The 23,848-nt window shown below is 44.0% G+C and overlaps 1 protein-coding gene across 1 annotated transcript; it reads right to left on the minus strand.

The window, feature by feature from the left end:
- Positions 1-4,792: 4,792 nt before the first annotated feature.
- Positions 4,793-20,944, minus strand: LOC115174612 (calmodulin). The gene is made up of 6 exons (XM_029733316.1): positions 20,800-20,944; positions 16,115-16,145; positions 15,142-15,285; positions 9,535-9,641; positions 8,879-9,014; positions 4,793-5,889 (listed from the first exon to the last, which is right to left on the minus strand). Exons 1-6 carry the CDS (start codon positions 20,800-20,802, stop codon positions 5,861-5,863), a joined length of 450 nt encoding a protein of 149 aa, XP_029589176.1. The 5' UTR covers positions 20,803-20,944; the 3' UTR covers positions 4,793-5,860.
- Between the last annotated feature and the right edge of the window lie 2,904 nt (positions 20,945-23,848).

The following is a 23,848-nucleotide window of genomic DNA, read 5'->3' on the forward strand; positions in this document are numbered from 1 at the left end:
AACAACAGTCATAACAACACATTGTGTAGCTAACTCAATAAACAACAGTCATAACAACACATTATGTAGCTAACTCAATAAACAACACTGTCACAACAATACATTGTGTAGCTAATTCAATAAACAACACCGTCACAACAATACATTGTGTAGCTAACTCAATAAACAACAGCCATAACACATTGTGTAGCTAACTCAATAAACAACACTGTCACAACACATTGTGTAGCTAACTCAATAAACAACAGTCATAACATATTGTGTAGCTAACTCAATAAACAACAGCCATAACAACACTCTAAGTAGCTAACTAAATAAACAACAGTCATAACAACATCATTGTGTAGCTAACTCAGTAAACAACACTTGTCATAACAACACATTGTGTAGCTAACTCAATAAACAACAGCCATAACAACACATTATGTAGCTAACACAATAAACAGCAGTTATAACAACACATTATGTAGCTAACTCAATAACAACTGTCATAACAACATCATTGTGTAGCTAACTCAATAAACAACAGTCATAACAACACATTGCATAGCTAACTCAATAAACAACAGTCATAACAACACATTATGTAGCTAACTCAATAACAACTGTCATAACAACATCATTATGTAGCTAACTCAATAAACAACAGTCATAACAACACATTGCATAGCTAACTCAATAAACAACAGTCACAACAACACATTGTGTAGCTAACTCAATAACAACTGTCATAACAACATCATTGTGTAGCTAACTCAATAAACAACAGTCATAACAACACATTGCATAGCTAACTCAATAAACAACAGTCCTAACAACACATTGTGTAGCTAACTCAATAAACAACAGTCATAACAACACATTGTGTAGCTACCTCAATAAACAACAGTCATAACAACACATTATGTAGCTAACTCAATAACAACTGTCCTAACAACATCATTGTGTAGCTAACTCAATAAACAACAGTCATAACAACACATTGTGTAGCTAACTCAATAAACAACACTGTCATAACAAAACATTGTGCAGCTACCTCAATAAACAACAGTCATAACAACACATTGTATAGCTAACTCAATAAACAACAGTCATAACAACACATTGTATAGCTAACTCAATAAACAACAGTCATAACAACACATTATGTAGCTAACTCAATAACAACTGTCATAACAACATCATTGTGTAGCTAACTCAATAAACAACAGTCATAACAACACATTGTGTAGCTAACTCAATAAACAACAGTCATAACAACACATTGTGTAGCTAACTCAGTAAACAACAGTCATAACAACACATTGTGTAGCTAACTCAATAAACAACAGTCATAACAACACATTGTGTAGCTAACTCAATAAACAACAGCCATAAAACATTGTGTAGCTAACTCAATAAACAACAGCCATAACAACACATTATGTAGCTAACACAATAAACAGCAGTTATAACAACACATTATGTAGCTAACTCAATAACAACTGTCATAACAACATCATTGTGTAGCTAACTCAATGAACAACACTGTCATAACAACATCATTGTGTAGCTAACTCAATAAACAACACTGCCATAACAACACATTATGTAGCTAACTCAATAAACAACAGTCATAACAACACATTATGTAGCTAACTCAATAAACAACAGTCATAACAACACATTGTATAGCTAACTCAGTAAACAACAGTCATAACAACACATTATGTAGCTAACTCAATAAACAACAGTTATAACGTCTGCAATGCTGCTCCTCTCCTGTCTACTGCATTATGGTGGCATTAGCATTCTATTGCCTCTGCAAGACTGGCCCCTTTCCCATCCCCTGCCCCTGCCTCTCTGCCACGTCTTCTCCAGACTGTGATGGGGAACAGCCAGTGCACTCTGGTCTTGTCTGTGTGTGTGTGTGTGTGTGTGTGTGTGTGTGTGTGTGTGTGTGTGTGTGTGTGTGTGTGTGTGTGTGTGTGTGTGTGTGTGTGTGTGTGGGTGTGTGTGTGGGTGTGTGTGTGTGGGGGGTACTGTGCAGGAAAAAAGGGGAATACATTAGAGGGTGGAAATCCTTGTCACGAGGATCCCAGTTCAGCACTTTCTCCCTCTGCACACACCCACTGGCAGTACTACACACACACACACACACACACACACAGTACTACACACGCATGTGCACTTGCATGCATGCGCACACAACTGCTGACACTGCCACAATCCTCTTCAACGAAGTCATCCCCCCTCTGTGTGTGTGTGTGTGTGTGTGTGTGTGTGTTCAGTCAACTGTATTATGTAAGGGGAATAGGGAGTGTGTGGGGGGGAGGGTTTCCCCCACACAGCTGTGTTGGTGCACTTCAGACTGTGTTAATGTTATTACCGTAACTCCATGATATACATAAGCTATCAAAGTGAGGGAAGGCCCCATTGTGCAGATATGCACCTAGTGATGGTAGGCCCCATTCTGTAGGTGGGCCCCATGGCGCAGGTAATCCGTGTGCTGCAGATAAGCCCTGTGGCGCTGTTGGACCCCACGGTGCAGGTTATCCCCACTGTTCCAAGGTTCTTAACAATGTTTGGGCTCTACAATGCAGGTGGGCCCCACAGGACTGGGACTCTGCACCACTAGCAGCCATAGATGGCCGGCTGATCTATGCCTGCACTCTTGCACGTACACACGCACACACGCACATTCACGCGCACGCACATACGTGCACAAGACGTAAACACACATTCACACGCACGTACGTATGTACGTACACACACACCGCTAGGAGGGAGCAAACTGTTCCTGTTCTGCCAGTCCGTCCATTATTAAAGGTTGTTTGTAATGCCTGGCCTGGCGAGGGAATCGTATATTATCGCCTGTGAATATTGCATGAGTTCAGAGGCCCTGTTGGCGTGACACTGTAGTAATATTTCCCAACAATCAAAGATCTCTCTCCCCCATAGGTACATGGAGGGAGGGAGAATAATGAAACGAGGAAAACCCCCAAAGATGAAACCAGACTGAAGAAATCAAGTTGAAATGAAAGAGATGAGTGATGGGGGAGAATAAAAACGAAGAAATGCTGTAAACAGAACGGGTAGGGAGACAGGAAGAGGGGGGAGCAATAGGGGGGATGGAGAGAGAGCAGTAGAGAGAGGGAGAGAGAAGAGGGCCCTAGTGATGAAGGGTGCTCCTTGTGGTCCTAACTCCAGCTCCGCAGAGAGAGAGAGAGAGAGAGAGAGAGGAGAAAGAGGGAGAGCGAAAGAGAGAGAAACAGAGGGAGATGGAGAGAGACAGACCCAAGCTGAAAAGACACACAGGTTGATTCAGTAGGCTATAGGTTGGGATGACTAGGACATAAAGGGGCTGTACAGCGAGGTGATAGATTACTAGAGAACACTGTGGCTCAGCTCTGTAAGACTGCACCAATACTGCAGTCACCATTATAGACCAGTTCATGCTGTCAGGAATAACTCCTGGCAGGATCCTATGAGTCGGTGCCCCCCCTCCACCAAAACAGACCTGTAATTCACAGACCTGTCTCATCAGTGTGCCTAGTTCTTTCCCGCAGTAGCAGCTGTGATACGTGATCTCTCCCCTGCTCCGTCTCTCCCTCCCTGGCAAGTGCTTCTCCCCTTACTACCACTGCCACCGCAAAGTGCTGCTTCATTTACACTTCATTTACACTTCATTTAACCCCTGGGGGGGCTCCGGTGTTACTACAGAGAAGAGGGGAGGTCTTACTGGTATGCAGTGTGTGTGTGTGTACGTGTGTAACCCACCAGTGTCAAGAATAGAGGGGAAGTCTGGTCCCTCTCCTCCTCCGCCCTCCACTTCAACCATGCACGTCTGTGGAGTCTGGTTATTGGCTGACGCGGTGCTCCGGCTCATTGGCCGGTTGTCAGTAGTAGGGTATTGTTCATTGTCACGCCCACTGGTTTTGTTCACGGACCACCCATACGTAAAATGGACGCATGTATTAGCCGCTTTATATAAAAGCATCTGCTAAATGGCATGTATTGTCAGTACCCCACCTGTCCACAATCAGTATTGGACTTTAGAGTAGTGGGACAGTTCTGTGTGTTATAGGTGTCCCCACTAGCATCAAGCCAACCACGAGAGTGAGTGGCTGACAGGTTGCACCACACGACCATGAAATGGAGCCTTTGGTTTAACTGGTCGTTATGGTCAAATCGTGACCCAAATATAGTCCGACAATGTGGTTCTGTCTTCATGGACTTTCAGGTAAGACCATAGAGTGGTCAACCACGTTTCTCTACTGGTGTGTTTGAAACATTTATGACCAGTTTTAGCCTGGCCTTACTAGGACACGGCTACATCATGGAAGCTTCCCTCTCCAGCTGAGGCTTATTAAAACTCCCTTCCTGCCTTTTTCCAAACCCCCCAACATCCTAGTAACAGCATGCAGCTGTTGCCTAGCAACAGAGAGCCGAAGCACATAGATGTTTATCTATGGCTGAGTGAGTACGCAAACAGTGGTGTCTTTTTCCCTTTCCCCCCCAAGCCTCTAGCCAGAGTTTGCTGACAGAGCAGGACCAGATATTCAAATGTTGCCGCGACTGGTTTGGCTATGGTTTGGCTAAATCGAACGACGTCGATATACAGTGTACAACACGGTAATCTTGAGCAATTGAATAAGCTAAGACTATAATTCAGTCTTCTATGTCAGAGATATGCATACTTTGTCTTTATTTTTTTTGTAGTATCATCACAGGTGATATTTGACAATGGATTCAAAATCACTGTCGCATGACATCTCAGCAGCATCCTATAACCACACAATAACAACAGCGATTAAGTTCATGGTCTTTTTTTTATTTGAAAAACAAAAATGAAAGACTAGCATGTACAACTTGGAATGAATGTAAACTGAACTCAGATGAACAGTTGAAAAGACTCTTGTGCTGCAACTCCTACCTACAGAATGCATACTGCATATACACCGTACACAACAACTCCGCCACACTCTTGTCCGAGTCGAGAAAACAGAAGAAAGAAAAAAACGTGAAGGCCAGTGAATCTCCCTTAATGCCAGAAAGAGGAACACTCCATCCCAGCAAAAAAAACAAAGCTCCACCGTAAGACTTTTTATATCCCTCCTCTTCAGGGCAGGGACGCACAAATACCTAAGATGGCCGTCCAAATAACATAAAATAAACAAAATTAAAAAAAAACACATGCCAAACATTTTGAAAATGTACTTTATCTGTCATACGAGTAAGTTCCATTCCACTTTCAGCTTGAATTATAAACCTTGTATCCTTTCATATACCATATCACTAGGGTTCCTCTCCAAATACAAAAAACTGTACCAAACCAACGACACCATACCAACCATAGCCCTGTGGAATCAGCACGCTCGGATTGGCTGGAGGGAGTGCTCCAGTCACAAGCTGCATGCATGAAGAACAGGAAAGAGAGGGAGAGAGAGAGAGAGAGAGAGAGAGAGAGAGAGAGAGAGAGAGAGAGAGAGAGAGAGAGAGAGAGAGAGAGAGAGATGGCCAGCCCAAACATCACCAGCAAATGGATGGAACTTGGAAGGGGTTCCAGGGGATCCAAATGCCTTGCTTCAGTTTGAAGGTAGTTATTACAGGGTTGTTATATGTCTTTAAAGTACTGATGCTAAACTCATCTTTTTTTTTTAGGGGGGGGGGGGTCACTAACCATATCATGCAGATATTTTTTGTATCTTTTTGTTTTCTCTGTGTGGATGGACAGAAGGATATTTTATTTTAACATTCAATTATTTTCTATACAGAAACAGTATGAATAAATGAACATTTTTTTTTCCCAAGAGGTAAGTAAAACTTTAGTGATCTTTTTTTCTCCGTCTCCAAGGGGACAAGGCAGGTTGGCCGAGCTTCACTTTGCAGTCATCATCTGTACAAACTCTGTTGAAAGGAGAGAGAGAGACAGAGAGAAGAACACAAAGACAAAGATAAGTAACGTACTGTAGCTCATTAAGCCCCATTGGCAAAGCTCCAGGCGAGGCAGTCACCTGCTAAATTGTTTATACATTTTCTTAATCAAGCAGTGGAGAAACAGAATGCACATCATTCTAATTAGTGTCCCGTTTCCAAACGGCTTTCATGTTCATCCCATTAAGCTTATTTGATTAAAAAGTCACTGCACTGTGAAAACAACACAATGACGTCCAACCAAAATAAAGAGAAGGCTTTCAAATGCTTAGACTACATATGCTTTTTATGGCACAATGAGAGAGTGAGGAAGTAGGGCGCTTTCCAGCCAAGACATATGGACTGTTTATTGTGTCAACAGCTCCCTCTAAAAAAAAAATGAGCGCAGTGTCTTGTGTAATGCACTTTGGGAATAGGAGTGACAGTGGAGGGAGGGGAAGACAGAGTAGAAAACTGAAAATGATCGACGTCGACCATACCGGTCACTTATCGCAGGCATTTTGCTGATATCGTGAAGTTTGAAATGAAATGCATTTTCTGATATGGGTGATTGTTAATGGGACAATTGACGGATACAACCATCTAACTAGCAGTAGCAGTTTAAAGGATCGTTTAAAGAAAATCTGTGGTGCACATTAATGTTAGAAACGTATCATTCTATTTATCGTTATCGCATCAATTTAGGCAATTTATCGCAAAATAGATTTTTGTCCATGTCGCCCAGCTCTGAGAGAGAGAGAAAAGACAGAGGGGGAGAGAGAAAGAAGAAGAGACAGAGAAGGAAGGAAAGAGAAAGAATGACAGAAAAGAATGACAGAAAAAGAGAGAGGAAGCACAAGAAAGAGAGCAAAAGGCTAGTTACGCCTGCTCCAGGGCTGCTACAAGCCTGCTCCAGGGCTGCTACAAGCCTGCTCCAGGGCTGCTACAAGCCTGCTCCAGGGCTGCTACAAGCCTGCTCCAGGGCTGCTACAAGCCTGCTCCAGGGATGCTACAAGCCTGCTCCAGGGATGCTACAAGCCTGCTCCAGGGATGCTACAAGCCTGCTCCAGGGATGCTACAAGCCTGCTACAGGGCTGGCACTACAAATGGTATATGTAGCTGGTTCAGCCTGCTGTACAGTGCTGGAAAGGCTGTATAACCAGTAGTAACCAATACTGCTACATGTAGCTGGCTATACCTCTTCCATGTCTGTTACATGCCCATTACAGGGATAGCACTGACTGATGCATGTACAGTGCCTTCCGAAAGTATTCATAACCCTTGACTTATTCCACATTTTGTTCTGTTACAGCCTGAATAATTTTTTTTTATAAATGTCATTATTTTATTTTTAGACATTTTTGAAAATGAAACACAGAAATATCTCAATTACATAAGTATTCAATATTCTGTAGAAGCAAATTTGGCGGCGATTATAGCTTGGCAGATCTGGATTTTCTCCCATTCTTCCTTGCAGATTTTCTCAAGCTCTGTTAAGTTAGATGGGGAGCGGAGTTGAACAGCAATCTTCCAAGTCATTCCACAGATTTTCAATGGGATTCAAGTCTGGGCTTTGGCTGGGCCACTCAAGGACTTTCACATTCTTGTTCTGAAGCCATTCCAGTGTTGCTTTGGCTGTATGCTTGGGGTCATTGTCCTGTTGGAATGTAAATCTTTACCCCAGTCTAAGGTCATTTGCACTCTGAAGCAGGTTCTCATCAAGGATTTGCCTGTATTTGGCTCCATTCATTGTTCCCTCTATCCTTACCAGTCTCCCAGTCCCGACCGCTGAAAAGCATCCTCATAGCATGATGCTGCCACCACCATGCTTCACGGTAGGGATGGCGTTAGACGGGTGATGAGCTGTGCCTGTTTTTTCCAGACATTGCATTCAGGCCAGAGTTACATTTTTGTCTCATCAGACCACAGAATATTTAGCCTTATGATCTCAGTCTTTGACGTGCCTTCTTGCAAACTCCAGGCATGCTATCATGTGTCATTTTCTCAGGATTAGCATCCGTCTGGCCACTCCCCCATCAAGCCCAGATTGATGAAGTGCTGTAGAGACTGTTGTCCTTCTGGCAGGTTCTCCCATCTCAGGCAAGGAACTCTGTAGTTTTGTCAGTGGTCATTGGGCTTTTGGTCACCTCCCTGACTAAGATCCTTCTTGACTGGTTGCTCAGTTTGGTTGGACGGCCAGCTCTAGGCAGAATCTGGGTAGTTCCATATTTTTTCAATTACCCCAATGTTGAAGACCACTGTGCTCTTGGAAACTTTCAACACAAAAAATGTTTTATACCCTTCCTCAGATATATGCATCATCACAATTTGATCTTGGAGATCTACGGACAGTTCTTTGGACTTCATGGTATAGTTTCTGCTCTGACATGCACTGTCAACTGTGGGGCCTTATATAGACAGGTGTGTTTCTTTGTAAATCATGCCCAAACAATTGAATGAGCCACAAGTGGACTCCAATCAAGCTGTAGTGACGTCTCAAGGACGATCAAAGGAAATCGGATGCACCTGAGCTCAATTTGGAGTGTCACTGCAAAGGGGTGTAAATACTTATGAAAATTAGATATATTTCTATATTTCCTTATCAATACATTTGCCCCCCAAAACTTAACTGAATCCATTTTGAATTCAGGCTGTAACACAACAAAATATGGAATAAATCAAGTGGTATGAATACTTTCTAAAGGCACTGTAGCCATGTTCATTAGGTACCAAATGGAAGAAAATGTACTGAAACAGAGAGGGACTTCCTAGATTTATAATAAGAAACAAATTTCTGTTTTCCATGCAAAATGTTTTGAAACGTTTTCCGTTTTGTGACCCAATGAACACTACCCAGAGCTAGCCTGGAACAACTACTGTCCTCCTCTTACCTTCATAATTCGTCTCCGTTATATTAACCAATAATATCCACTGCCACATGTGGCTGGTTAAGCATACAGGGCTAGGTGTACTGTCTTCTTACCTTCATAGTTGACCTGTCCGTCTCCGTCAATGTCTGCTTCTCTGATCATCTCGTCTACCTCCTCGTCTGTTAACTTCTCCCCCAGGTTTGTCATGACGTGACGGAGTTCTGCTGCGCTGATGTAGCCGTTTCCGTCCTGGAGACACAAGGGAAGAAATTCCATTGGGTGAGAATAGACGGAAAGGCATTCCCATTGGGGAGCAATCAGGATAAAAAAGAGACGCAAATCCCAATTGGGCAATGATGAGTGGAGAGGTGAATCCCCATTAGGTAATGAACGGAGTATCAAATCCCCATTGGATGGTTAATGATATATATACACTCCCAGAAAAAAAATAGGAGAACCCTTTCTGGTTCCAAGTAGAATCCTTTTTGGTTCCAAGTAGAACCCTCTAGGGAAAGGGTTCTACCTGGAACCAAAAGGGGTTCTTCAAAGGGTTCTCCTATGGGGACAGCCGAAGATCCCTTTTAGGTTCTAGACAGCACCTTTCTTTCTAAGAGTGCACCATCACCATAACCGGAGGTTTTGACGATGTGTTTATCAAAGGTGGATGTATCTTATATATGGACTGTTTACTAGTTCATTACAAAGCAACATTGTCATTTGAGGATTACTCTCCGAGGATGTGTTAGATAGTAAACATGCAGTACTTTACCTTGTCGAATACCCTGAAGGCTTCACGGATCTCCTCCTCACTGTCTGTGTCCTTCATTTTTCTGGCCATCATGGTCAGGAACTCCGGGAAGTCAATGGTGCCATTGCCTGGATTGTAGATAGGAAACAGCCTGTTTAGTTCATTATAACACCCCGTTTAGTTCATTATAACACCCTGTTTAGTTAATTGCAATGATAAGATGCTGATAATAGTAAACATACAGTAAAAAATGTTTTTAACTGTGTGTAAATTACAAAAAAGGCTTGTTTGTTGACTAGCAATTCTTCATCATCGTGTGATGGATGTTGGTGGCAGCGGTGAGATCCCTACCCTTTCCCTGACATAGGCTCTAACCAGCCTATTCTATGGATCTACATACAGTACAGTACCCAGGGATTATAATGGTACTCTACTGGGAGGGGATAGGCTCTGGGATCTACTACTTAAATGTAAATGTAAAATGTATGAGGATTGTGTGTGTGTGTGTGTGTGTGTGTGTGGGGGGGGGGGGGGGGGGGGGGGGTTAGAATTGGGGTTAGGGAAAATAGGATTTTAATGGAAATCAATTTTAGGTCCCCACAAGGATAGTAAAACATATGCTGTGTGTGTACAGTATGTGTGAATGAGTGTGTGAATGTGTGTGAGTGCCTTTCAGCAAGAGAGGGAGCTGGGTGGGTGGGTGGACTGGGATGTGCGGGGGTGGCAGAGAGAGGGGGAAGGTCAGAGGAGAGGTCCGAGAACCCGCTGGATTAACCTCGCATGGAGTAGAGTGTGTGTGTGTGTGTGTGTGTGTGTGTGTGTGTGTGTGTGTGGAGCAGAGGATGGGTGGGGCTGGTGGTATTGGGATTACCCAGGGAATAGCAGATCTCCCTGTAAGCAGGGCTGTAACAACAGCAGAGTAGAGAGCATAATGCGATAAGGCAGATGGTGATCTAATGGCCGCGGGCTAGTGATCTCAGGGCCTAACACACAGAGACACAAACAAACATGGAGACACACACACACACACAGAGAGACACACACAGAGACATAGACGCACATAGACAGAAAGAGACACAGACAGAAAGACAGACGAGATACAGAGAGATGCACACACACACACTCACACTTGGCCGGGCCAGCAGCACAAGCACAGCAGCCATCAAAAGGAACACATGCCACTGGGGAGCCCCAATCAGAGAGCAGACAGCCTTTGTGTGTGTGTGTGATGAGCCCCTTTGCAGCCAGGCAGGGCCTGAAAACATAGCACTGGAAGAACAATCAAGAGGAAGAGGAGGCCTGGAGTAATAAAGCAGCCTGATCACTAGTAACAGACAGCAGTTTCGGACGTTTCACAAAGTCCTGGGAACGTCGATATGCTTTCCTCGGCGCTCACAAAAAAATAGAAAAACGATCGCCCATCACTGGGCTCGATCACGTGTTGCTCGGAACCGGAGCGTGCTGCTTAGGCTACTGGACCACCGCAGTCTAAATGCTCTAGCAAGCCGTGAGAATGGGTGATGTTTTTCATGATTTTGTTTTAAGCCTTCCCCGAAACATAGACCTAACCTTATGCACTCGGGAATTAATACCTAAACTTAATTTGAGTTGTTTCTGTTTTAACCCTGTAAGCATGCGGAATTAACCCTGTAACCACTCTGAAATAGACGTTCGTCCATAACAAATTTGAATTTCGAAGGGAAACTATGGCTGTTTCTCAAAATGCATACTACCGTGCTTTGAGCACGCAAATCGGAGCACGGAAGGCTCGGAGTAGGAGTCCAAATCAAAGTATGCGAAACGGAGCACATATCTCGAATACGTACCCTTTCTGTACATATTTTGAAGCACGCATCGAAGCAAGCTTCAGAGGAAAGTATGCACAGAAATATAAACATTTTTTTTTGCTACATTTCTTGAAATCAATGGCGCCGTTATTTGAGCTAAAGCGAGAGAACATACATTCCGACTTCAGAATGAAATGTTGCCCGTTCACATCTCATATGTTGCCTGACTACAATATTACTCGATGCGTTAATAAATACATGCTATGTTCATTTTAGCATGTTTACCTGCCTTCCAATACTCACTGCAGTGTGCGTAGATCGCAAGTCCATTGTATGTCCGTCGGGCTAACTGGCTAGCTACTACTGTTAGTTAGCCACAAATAATTGTTAGCTAGCTACCTACAAAGAATTGACGTCTACGTTGCATAACGTTTTAGCCTGTTAAACTATCTGTTTAGCTAGATTATTATGAGTCACATGTAGCTGATCGTTATAGTGCCCTCTGAAATGTTTCATACCCCTTGACTTATTCCACATGTTGTTGTGTTGCAGCCTCAATTCAAAATTGATTAAATCGATTTTTTTTGTGTGCAAATGTATTAAAAATGAAATACAGAAATGTCTCATTTACATAAGTATTCACACCCCTGAGACAATACTTTGCAGAAGCACCTTTTGTCGGTGATTAAAGCTGTGAGTCTTTCTGGGTAAGTCTCTAAGGGCTTTCTACACCTGGATTTGTGTATTATTCTTCTTTTTTATATATATTATTATTCAAACTCTGTCAAATTGGTTGTTGATCATTGCTAGACAACCATTTTCAGGTCTTGTCAGATTTAAGTAGATTTAGAGCTGTAACTCGGCCAATCAGGAAGATTTGTTTTCATGAGTAAAAGTAATTTTCTTTGCCACATTTTTTGCAGTTTGACTTTAGTTAGTGCCTGGTTGCAAACAGGATGCATGTCTTGGAATATTTGCATTCTCTAGAGGCATCCTTCTTTTCACTCCGTCAATTAGGTTAGTATTGCCGAGTAACTACAATGTTATGATCCAATGATCCATCCTCAGTTTTCTCAGCCATTAAACTCTGTAACTGTTTTAAAGTCACCATTGACCTCATGGAAGGCTGCTTGTATCTTTGTAGTGACTGGATATATTGATACACCATCCAAAGTGTATGTGATAACTTCACCATGCTCAAAGGGATATTCAATGTCTGTTTAGTTTTTTTACCCATCTATCAATAGATGCCCTTCTTTCCGAAGCATTGAAAAACCTCCCTGGTCTTTGTGGTTGAGTCTGTTTGAAATTCACTGCTCGGGCTTTACAGATAATTGTATGTGTGTGGTACAGAGATGAGGTATTCAAAAATCATGTTGAACACTATTATTGCACACAGAGTGAGTCCATGCAACGTATGTGACTTGTTAAGCACATGTTTACTCCTGAACTTATTGAGGTTTGCCATAACAAAGGGGTGGAACGCTTATTGACTCAATACATTTCAGCTTTTCATTTTTAATTAATGCGTAAAAAAAGTCAAAAACATAATTCCACTTTGACATTACGGGTATTGTGTGTAACACAACAACATGTGGAAAAAGTCAAGGGGTGTGAATACTTTCTGAAGGCACTGTATGAAGTAAAAGGTTTGCTCTGTGTATATCTTGTTTTGTCTCTTTTGCCACTGTTCTGGCTGTAAGAAGGTTCCATGAATGGGTAAGTCCATATTAAGTCAATAGGCCTAGCTAGCTACCCACGAAGAATTGGTAGCTAGCTACCCACAAAGAATTGGTAGCTAGCTACCCACGAAGAATTGGTAGCTAGCTACCCACGAAGAATTGACAGCTAGCTACCCACGAAGAATTGGCAGCTGGCTACCCACGAAGAATTGGCAGCTGGCTACCCACGAAGAATTGACAGCTAGCTACCCACGAAGAATTGGTAGCTGGCTACCCACGAAGAATTGACCTCTACATTGCATAACATTATTTGAAGGTTGTTTTTTCCTGTTAAACCAGCTGGTTAGCAGGATTATTATGATTCACATAGCTGGCTGATAATAATTAAGTCAATTGTTTGCTTTGCGTGTACCTTGTTTTGTCTCTATTCTTGCCATTGTCCTGGCTGGAAGAACGTTCAGTGAATGGGGAGGTGCAGCGTGAGGCAGCATGGGGGAGTGCGAGTGCTTCTCAAATGTAACGTTTTAAGCGTTCTCCACACTCTTGTCCTCACAAGAATGAACTCGAGAGAACGTCCTCGGAGAATGCACTCGGAGCATGAGAGTGTGGAGTCCGGTAGTATGCATATTGAGAAACACCCGGTGAGATCTTTCTGCAGCGAGAGCTGGCTGTGACTCCAGGGCCCGACTCTGCCGGGCTTGAAGTACAAGAAGGAGCGATGGAGTGGGTGGGAGAGATGGAGATGAGGAGGAGAGAGGGAACGAGTGGGAGATGGTACGATTATACTGTATATAAGAGCCACTGCTGACGCAAACTATAAGAGGAAGACTCATTCTACGGTCTATGAGGACATTCATTCCTTAGGCTAGTACTATTTCCCCATAGCTTTTCCTAGGCAAGGCGGACCAACCCCTAAGACAACATGCAAAATGTTCCATTGAAACCAATGAAGTCCAAATATTTTTCACACGGGGGCAACAGAGATTGGTGGGGCGGGATCAAACCCGGAGAACCAATGATAGGGCAACACAAAACACCACTTCAGAGCCCAAACAAGAGACCTCCTCTCTCAGAGACCAACAGCACACCTCTCTGGGGTAAAGCTAACCTCCTTCTCTCCCTCGGGCATCCACTCTGCTTGTTTAGTAAATAATCTGTGGCCCTGCTGTTGACATCACTATGAGGGTACTGAATGTACAAAGCGGAGAGGAGAGAAGATACTGAGTGTAGAGAGCGAAACGCAGATCAGAGGTTATGTAATTAGTTTTATTTTCCATTACTAGCTTCATCGCTGTCTGACCCAGATTGCCTAAACCAGAGAGAAAACGCTGTACAGATAACTAGACAGGATAGAGAGGACAGAGAGAGAGGCGGCGACTTTGGATAGATACAGCGAGCCGAGCCAAACAGTGGTGAGATCTAGCAATATGTCTGCAATTGATAAGGCCCCATTTACCAAAAGCCTTTACGCTGACAGGGCATCATCTTGGTATAGGTGGCCCTGCCTGGTCGCCTAGACGACTAGCAGGTTTAATTTCCAACATCGTTAAGAGTCAAGGACACTGCCTCCTACCATGATCACTCTCATTCTCACTGACTCAATGTGTGTCCCAAATGGCTCCCCCTATGGGCCCTGGACAAATGTAGTGCACTGGAAAGGGAACAGAGTGTAATTTGGGATTAAATCTCAAGAGTCTCAGTTGATTCAGCCATATCTATTTAATCAGGACACAGTTGTGTTGATAAGTTGACAGGGGTCTTGAAGACTTGTCACTCACCATAGTGCTCTTAGTGCGAAAGCTGACACCGTGGCAGTAATCTGCCTGGCCTTCAGGCAGGTAACAGTGAAGTCATAAGACACCGAGGGACTGTTTTGACAGGCAGTGAGTGACAACTGCTAAAGGCACAATCCCAAACAATTGTATAGGCTAAACTCTAATGGGGACAGACCGTGCTAAACCAATACGTGGAGATCATGCAAGTGCATTCTATTTTGGGCAGTTCGTGGTGTGGAACTCACAATGACTACAGGTTTCGTCGCCTTTTGACGACGCACGCGTTTGCCCAAGTCTCCCCCGTCTGAACTTCACACCCCCATTTTTAATGAGTTGTTTAACCAATCGGGTGTGCCTTAACCCAGCTTCAGGTGTTTTACTCACCGTCAGCGTCGACCTCGTTGATCATGTCCTGCAGCTCCGCCTCTGTGGGGTTCTGTCCCAGCGACCTCATCACGGTGCCCAGCTCTTTGGTCGTGATGGTGCCGTCGCCATCCTTGTCGAATAAGGAGAACGCCTCCTTGAACTCTGCGAGGGAGGGAGGGAGGGAGGAGAAGGAAAGGTGGGGTTACGTAAAGTCTCTATGGTTAAGTCAGTGTTTCCTACTGGTGGGTGGATCACAGACTCAGTCAGGGCTTCTTGGGCTGTGGCTCAAGCTTTGGTTGTGGGATGGGTAACACTTTACATTAAGATAGACTTAAGGGAGGTTGTAAGGGGCTTATATAGACAGTTAATTACTAGTTTGCGAGACGTAGTTCAAGAGAGACCTACAGCCAAAGATCTGTGTTTTAGGAAGTTTAGAGCAGACGTGATGGTGTTTGATAACTTGTTCAAATCAATATACAGGCAGATCTAAGGGATTTTAATATTGACGGGCCACAAGAAACCCCTCCGGGGTTAGATGTTTGAAGTGTACTGCTGAAGACAAGACCGAATTAGCCTGGGACCCAGTAGCATTGGCTAATTAGCCACCCAGGGGTTTAGAGATCTAACTGAGGAGAATAACAGAGTGTACTAGCTAGTTATCGCTGGCCCAAATCACACACACATCAAATGAGAAGACGATATTTCATTCCACTTATTTCAGACAAGAACATGGCTGAAGTCAATGGACAGTGAGAAAATAAACTCCTGTATTTTTCCGTTACAGTATGTTATCTGTCGTTCGGGTTTGGCCCGGGGTAGGCCGTCGTTGTAAAAATAATTTGTTCTTAACTGACTTGCCTAGTTAAATTAAAGTTAAATAAAATAAAAATTAAATATATATGTATATATATGTAATGTGTGTGTGCACTGTTCATGAATTAGTCAAACGTGTTAAACATGCTAGAGAGCGGGATTACTCAGTCGTTCCTACCTGCAATCTGTTCCTCAGTTAGTTGATCGGCCTGAGGGTAAAACATCGAGGGAGAAAAACAAACAAACAGTCATTCACTCAGTCGCTAAATCCCAAATACCAAACGACTTAGTCATGCTGCCTCCGTGATTTCCCAACACCCCACAGTGAGGACATTGTTCAGGGAAGAGACTCCCCCCCCACCTTGTTCCAGAGACTACCTTGGACCATTTTCAGTGGCCACAAACATGTTTTTGAAACAGAAAAAGAGTGCTCTCTATTATTGGCCCAAGGTCATGTACCACGTCTGTTTCTAAACGTTTTTCTTCCGACTGAACGCTACCCAGGTGGAAGAACCTGTTCTGTGCCTACTGGCCATGGCCCTGGCCTGCTGTTAGCTGAAAATGCTAAAACGGCTGTAGGGGTGTGTTCAGTTGATCTGGTCTCCCTGACTCCCTCCCAGCATGTTCCCTGTTCTCTGTTAGCCCTATTTAATGACTCCGGTGAGTCAGAGGCGTTTTAATGAGTGTGTGTGTGTGTGTGTGTGTGTGTGTGTGTGTGTGTGTGTGTGTGTGTGTGTGTGAGTGTGTGTGTGTGTGTAATGACTTGGCAGCACTCCTCTACAGTTGGCCCACAGATGGATGAAGTCTTGACACACACACACACACACACACACACACACAGGACCTCAGGTTTCAAACAAACATTCACACACAGCAACAGCACCGTAGGTCTTACAACACTGTGTGTGTGTAAATGGTAAATCCCGCGGTACCCTCCCAGATTGGCAAAACATGCTTATGATTACGGCAACAAACCACTGACGTAACGCTGAGTGCCTGCTGCTGGCGGGGGGGGGGGGGGGGGGGGGACAGGAACACACTCTTAATTGGCATTTCCCTCTATGCCATTAGTTTCCATCGCCAGGTTTCCTGTGAATTAGTCCCATAGCAACCAGTTCAGTTCTGTCCCAAAGCAGACCAAATACCCTACAGTACAGTAGATATGTGGAGGCTTTATAGACGTCTGTGTAACTGCAACCCCAAACATAGACCACGACAGTGTTGATTCTGTCCTCAGTCAACCATATGAAACGGACATGCGCAAAGGCCACTCCTTATACCACAGTGTGTATGAAGGGTGAGGTTCTTTCCTAGCGATAAGGCCTGCTGGTTTGGATAGATCAGACACAAACTCATGGAGACGGCCGGAGGGAAGGCCTAGACCTCAAATGACACAATTGAATTTTTTTTTAGATGCTCTTTAACAGGCTGATAGCAAAATAGTCTCTACATGGCTCCGGTGGCCTTGATTGATACGTCCAGTGCGATGGTTAACTTCACCAGGCTAAATTAGATTAGCTGACGTGATTCGATAAGCGTTAGACAATAGCCTTTTCCCTCTCCTCCTTCTCGACTCCCTGTTCCCTCCATCTGCGAGATTTGTGAAATGTCCGAGATAAATGATTTTACACTGACGGGTGGGGTTAATGAACGAATGGACATCGGCCACGGCCTCTCTTCCCGCCCTACAACTCATGTTTCTCTCATCCCTCACTCCTGTTATCTTTCACGCTCCTATTCCTCTCTGTCTCTGTCATCCCTATCTTCTTCCCTCTGAAGGGCGGGGCGTCAGGTGGGTTCAGTGGCAGAGCTCCTGTGGCTGTTTCCCAGACAGCTGTGTCTCACCGTGCTGCTGCGCGACCAGGCCTTCTCCAGCCCTTCCGTTCCCTTTGCATGACTGGGCCTCACAGTGCTGCTGCGCGACCAGGCCTTCTCCGGCCCTTCCTTTCCCTTGGCATCACTGGGGCTGCCTGGAACCAGGCCCACGCTCCTAATACAGGCCTTTCCCCTCTGGGGCGCCCTCTCACTCCCTCTCTCTTTTGGCCAGTCTAGCTGGAAGGCAACGGGGGCTTGGTGGATGTAGCAACGTGCTGGTAGGCAGCAAAGTACTGCTGAATTAACACAACACAGAACCACTCCACCCACTCCACACACACACACACGTCTGTGTCCAGGAAACTCCCTCTGAGTCACCATTTCCTATGGAAGTGAGGGTGTTGTTGGGCAAGCATTCAGGCCAGCTTGAGAGAGAAGGGTGTGGGTGGAGGGGTTCCTGCCCGTTACAGGTTCTCTGGCATGAGTGGGACAACCACTCCCACTGACCAACCACAGCACGGGACTAGTGACAGGACTCGTTAGTTCACTAGACAAATGACATTCTTTCTCTTCTCAAACATCATCAGGTAGCCTATTGTTCTGGTGTCTGTCTTTAGGCTGCAGAACAGCAGTAGCTTACCGATAGAAACTAGTTTGGCTGGTCTCTGCTATGCAGTCCATCACGCTTCTTAAACATCCTTTACAAGGCAGGCAGGTATTATCCGAGCATCTCTAGTCTATTGTTTTACAGTGTAGCCTACAATAGAGAGTAGGTGGCATCAGTAAGGCCCCTTATATGGACTTGCTTCCCCTAAAGTGTATGAATATATGACTCATAACAAAGGAAACTCTTAGTCCCCAGGGACATACTATATGTATGAGCACACAGACGTACATTTGTACTGGGAAGCTTTTGAGCTCATATGTGTTGAACGCCTCTTCTCTTTCAGTCTGGACAAAAGATGGGGGGGGGGGGGGTGCATCATCAACACCAGCCTAGGGCACCATATGGACCTGATTGGTGGGTTGAGTTTTGGGTTGTGTTCATTAGGACCCACAGTAAAAAAATGGAAAACATTTTGCAATGGAAAACAAAAATGTGCATTTCTTATTGGACGAGTCCAGGTAGTTCCTCCTCATTTTTCAGTCCGTTTGGTGCCTAATGAACACAACCCCGGTAGCAGTTTACAGGTTGACTCATCCAGGCCAGGACCACCTGCCAGGCAAATAAATGATTCAATGCCCTGGATCAGATGTCCTCTAAGTTACTAAACACGCACCAGCAAAGAAGGCTGGAACAGGATAGGGACAGGTAGACTCACTTGATACTTCCATCTGAATAGAGACACACGTTTTCCACTTCAATAGTTGTATTATGTTGGAGTGTATGGTAGGCCTACACGGGGCTTTGCTCACGGATTCAACTTTTCAAAAGGGCGATGCGCAACGTATACTTCAATTACTACACTGGTGTGCAACATGAAACCTACCGCATGCAGCAGTTCAATACCACACGGGATAGATATGCGATCGCACAGAGAAACATTTCTATTGACTCCCCCTAGTGCTATGAATGATCCACAGGGCTGGTAATCAATAGATCGTTCATATATTGATTGGGAGAGACTTTTCCCTTCAACACACCCGGCTTCATCACTTCCACCGGATGATTTATCTTGCTGTGACATCCGAGAGATGCTTTTATATGAGTCAGAGGGGTTGGGTTAAACGTAGAATAGGCATTTTGGGTTTGAATGCATTCAGTTGTGCAGCTGACTAGGTATCACCCGTTCCCTTTCTATGTCATTGAATGAAGTCAATTTCGACAGTTGGAAATTGTGTGTGAGCCGTTCGATCGTTGACAGTTATACAGTGAAGTTTGAAACACATTTATGATTTAGCCTAACAATAATTCCCAGAAAATATAACTTTGTTGCTGCTAAATGATGTAATAAGAATGACATTAAACATCAATCAAATACTTTATTCTGCATTTGAAGGAATAAAAAAAACAGCAGACCCAAGACTGAACAGCTGTTGATGTTCTCGCCTAGGCTACCGAGTAGGTTACCGAGTAGGCATTTGCATACCATTAAGAACGCAAAATCAGGCGGCGTTACAGTGAGATAAACGGCGCTTGAAGGCGAAACTTTGTAACTACTGTAATGTAGAATTATATAAAATGTTTCCATTTTTTCAGATTCCCCCATTTGAGGGAGACGGGCGATTTCAGTTGCGGATCACAGGCGATGTATTGCTGCAATTCGCATTATGGTTGGTCCATCAGACAGCGCGATGATGCAACATGGAAAAATGCAGCTAATGGGATGGGTTCATTTTCCTCAAAATGGGATGAATCCTATTCGGTAGCATATAGGAGTTGATATAACTAGATTGCCCATTAATAAAACGTGTTGAGACATGAAGCAGCATCATAGGTAAAAAGGCTTGTCAACTCTTTACGAGTGCAGCGTTACCCCATAATTTGCCAGTGCGCTTTCCTATTCCAGCCAACACACTATACTCTGAAATGTAATCACTTTAGCTACAGAATTGTGCTGTAATCATCTAGCAACTTGCCAGTTATCCCAATGCTATTAATCAGATGTTTGAATTAATGAAATCTGCACCGTGCAGCCTCGAGCCAGCAACATACCCCGGTATAGCCATCGAGCCAACTACTATGCCGTAGGAATTGCGCAGTTATCGCGGAATCCCGCTCCATTTTGTGTAACATCCTGTTCATATACACCTCAGCGGTTATATCGCCCTAGAAAATGTTCATCCAAATATAATCAACTCGCCCTCGTAAGACTAAAGATGACATATCCCATGCAATTACATAACAGTTGCAAATCAGCAAGCTTTTTGATCACCCTCATTTAATTCCCGGTAAGATAAAATGCTGTAAACCTATATGAATGAATAGCAAAATTGTGGATTTCCCCCATATCTTGACCCTCTTCCATGTCCCATTACATCGTGGCATTAAATGCATTGACAAATGATTTTAAAAAATGAATCCCCCCAAAAATATAGAATACATACCATGTTCGATGGATCTGGGCTGATTGTCTATGAACTAGACAACGTGTGTGCTCGTTCCTTAGATGGACTTTCCAGCGGGATGGAGGTGCGTCGCCGTGGTGGTGGTGGTGAGAACGGGGACTATGTATCCCTCCGCCACACCAGCCCAGCCTGTTCACTCACTTCCTTATTCCTTCAACTGGAGCTGTTGGCCGATCTGAGCCCCCCTCCCGCTCCGCTACAGGACCGGGACACGCCAGTCACAGCACAGCTCGCGTCTACTGTAGCGTCCTGTGGTGCAGCAGGCCTCGGGTGTATTCATTCCGCCGATTCTGTTGCGAAACGGGGAGGAAGCTACCTACATTTATCCAATAAAAACTCTTTGCTGTTTGCGTCCGTTAGGTAACAGTTTCAGTAATGAATACACCCCTGCTGTGCACATCCCCCAATTCAATGATGATTTGCGCCAGTGGCACAGGAGGCTGCTGAGGGGAGGACGTGACAATGAGCCTGTCCTCCCCAATTAAGGTGCCACCAGCCACCGGTGTAGCATATATAGATAGACAGTTCTCTCTGCTACCGCTCAGCAAGCCGTACCGATGCACCAACTCAGACTATCTGCAACATTGACCCTTTTAGCACTCTTTTGACTCGACACACACGCTGCTGCTACTGTTTATTATCTACCCTGTTACCTAGTCACTTTATCCCTACCTACAGACAGTATATGTACATACAGTATCTACCTCAATTACCTCGTACCCCTGCTCATCGACTCTGTACTGGTACCCCATGTATATGGCCAAGTTATCGTTACTCATTGTGTACTTATTTCTCGTGTTATTATTTTTCTATTATTTCAATTTTTTTCTCTCTACATTGTTGGGAAGGGTTTGTAAGTAAGCGTTAGTCTACACCTGTTGTTTACGAAGCATATTGACAAATGCGTTTGATCTGTTAGCAGCTGCAACTCTCCATAAACTCCGGGCAACAGCCAAGAACATTCTAAACGTCATCATGGTACTTCTAGATTATGCCCCTTTATGTTATTTTTACTAGAGGCATATAAATCATAGGCACATCTCATCCAAGTCTAAATAACCATTTAGCTATAAATGTTTCCCTTCGGTAATAGACACCTGTGCCCATATTGGTTGACCCACCCTCAAGCATGAGGATAGATGATATCGGAACCTCCAAAACACCCTTTAATGTTATTTTGCTACAAAAAAATCATAATTGATCACACTACAGTAAATATGTCAGTGAATAATAGAGACCTTCTTTCCGCATTAATATCATTATGACCATCCATGATAGTGTATTTCGAAGGGCCATGAGTTCAAACTGAACTTAGATCTCGACTCGAGCAGCGCAGAACTTCCACACGGAACTATTTCTCTGCCGCGGAAGGATACCACTGGTGTATGAAGACGCTACCTGGTTGACGCTGGAGGATTTTGCGCTGCCGTTTATGTGACGCTGCCTCTGATTGGTTAGAGCAGACCCGCAATATTACACACTATGTATTGGCCACAGTTATTGGCTAGGTCGGATCTGCATTGCACCAGGCAGAAGTGCTTGATGGAAATCCCATAAATATAACAAAGTTAAAAACAAATGCGTTTTAGGGCCGTCGCTTGTCCAAACGGCACATTTTAATCCTGTAGATGTTGTTCTAGATGGGTATGGAATTATGGTTTACTGAAAGCGTTGGAAATGTTAGTATTTTGTGACAGAAGAGAGGATCTGTCGGGCTGACATGCTGCTGAGACTCGATGCTGGGAGGTGCAAGTATTTCCATTGGATGATATGCAACCTACTAGAAAGTATTTCTAAATGTACGCGAAATTTAAGAATGGAGGATAGTTGCGGTGGTGTAAATAAATGTAATCTGGCAAAAGCTGCAGCGCTGCTCTCTATATTTTATTTGAACAGTTTTGCCTTCATAAGAGACAGTATCAGTATGTTGTATTTGTTGCTTTGATAAGGAGTTGATAAGGCTAAATATAACATGTTTTCAAGGAATGCTATTTCAGGATTTAGCATAGGTTACACTAGTTTATAATTGAGTAAATGTTGTGTTCGATTGATGAAAACAAAATATCAGATTTTATGCGATATTCGTTGTCCAAGAAGTGTGACCGGCCTAATTCTAACGTCCAGTTTATTTTTGTCAGTGCGATTATTTAAAAAAACACGCACTTTAGGCGCCACTTAGTGGTGAATGATGAGAATGCTTCTCCCTCTGGCCACAGAGAAATCCAGTTGCGAACGCAATCAGATCCTGTCTGTCAGAACATTAATTCAAGTATTTTAATAATCCACGAAGTCTTTAAGAAGTCTCTGCCTGCAACGGAGGTTGTTAAAGTCACCCTCAACACATTAGAAGTAAATGACAATGAAGAGAAGTCCTCAGATACGTCCAGGATCTTTGCCTCCTCAGTTGACTGAGAAATCACTGAAAGGTCAACAGTGGGCCTGTCAATCAAATCTCAGTTCAATGGTAAAATTAGAATAAATATGTACCAGAACATGGAAACAAGGTTAGCCTTTATTATTATACGACAGTCCCACATGACATAGGTTTTATTACACAGTAATAACCAGTAGTTATAACTGTGTAGGCTAGCTCTGCACAACCAACAGTCTTTAATGCTGGCATGCATAAGACATCCTCAACAGATATTATCCTTGGCAGGCCAAATGGCTCATTACAATTCGCCCCTCCTTCCTCTCCCCTCCTCTCCCCTCCTATCCTGTCTCTCTGGCCCTACTATACGCTGCGCTTGATTTAAAGTTTTCTTAGGGTTTGCTGAATGTGCTGCAATGTGCGCTGCGTTGCAGTTGAACTGCGTGACAGATTTAATAAGGGGGATGACGGGGAGAGCGATCAGGGCTGCGTGCGGCATTTTCACTCAATCCCAAAACGAAACTCTATGGGCTAGCGAGCGTTCTGCTGAATACAAAGTTATACATGGCCCCACATCAAGAGGAAATAAATCAACCCCGCGTCTCTGCTGCACGCGTCAAATGAACTGCGGCTGCTCAACGGCACACAAAAAAGCAG

Source organism: Salmo trutta, chromosome 35 (genome assembly GCF_901001165.1).
Source record: "Salmo trutta chromosome 35, fSalTru1.1, whole genome shotgun sequence".
NCBI lineage: Eukaryota > Metazoa > Chordata > Actinopteri > Salmoniformes > Salmonidae > Salmo > Salmo trutta.

Bases quoted from the DNA above. Each gene is read 5' to 3' on its own strand.
- LOC115174612 (XM_029733316.1), bottom strand. The intron at 15,286-16,114 runs GTAGGAACGACT...CCTCCCTCGCAG, and splicing joins AACTGAGGAACAGATTGCAG to AGTTCAAGGAGGCGTTCTCC. The intron at 5,890-8,878 runs GTAAGAAGACAG...TCCTTTCAACAG, and splicing joins CGGACAGGTCAACTATGAAG to AGTTTGTACAGATGATGACT.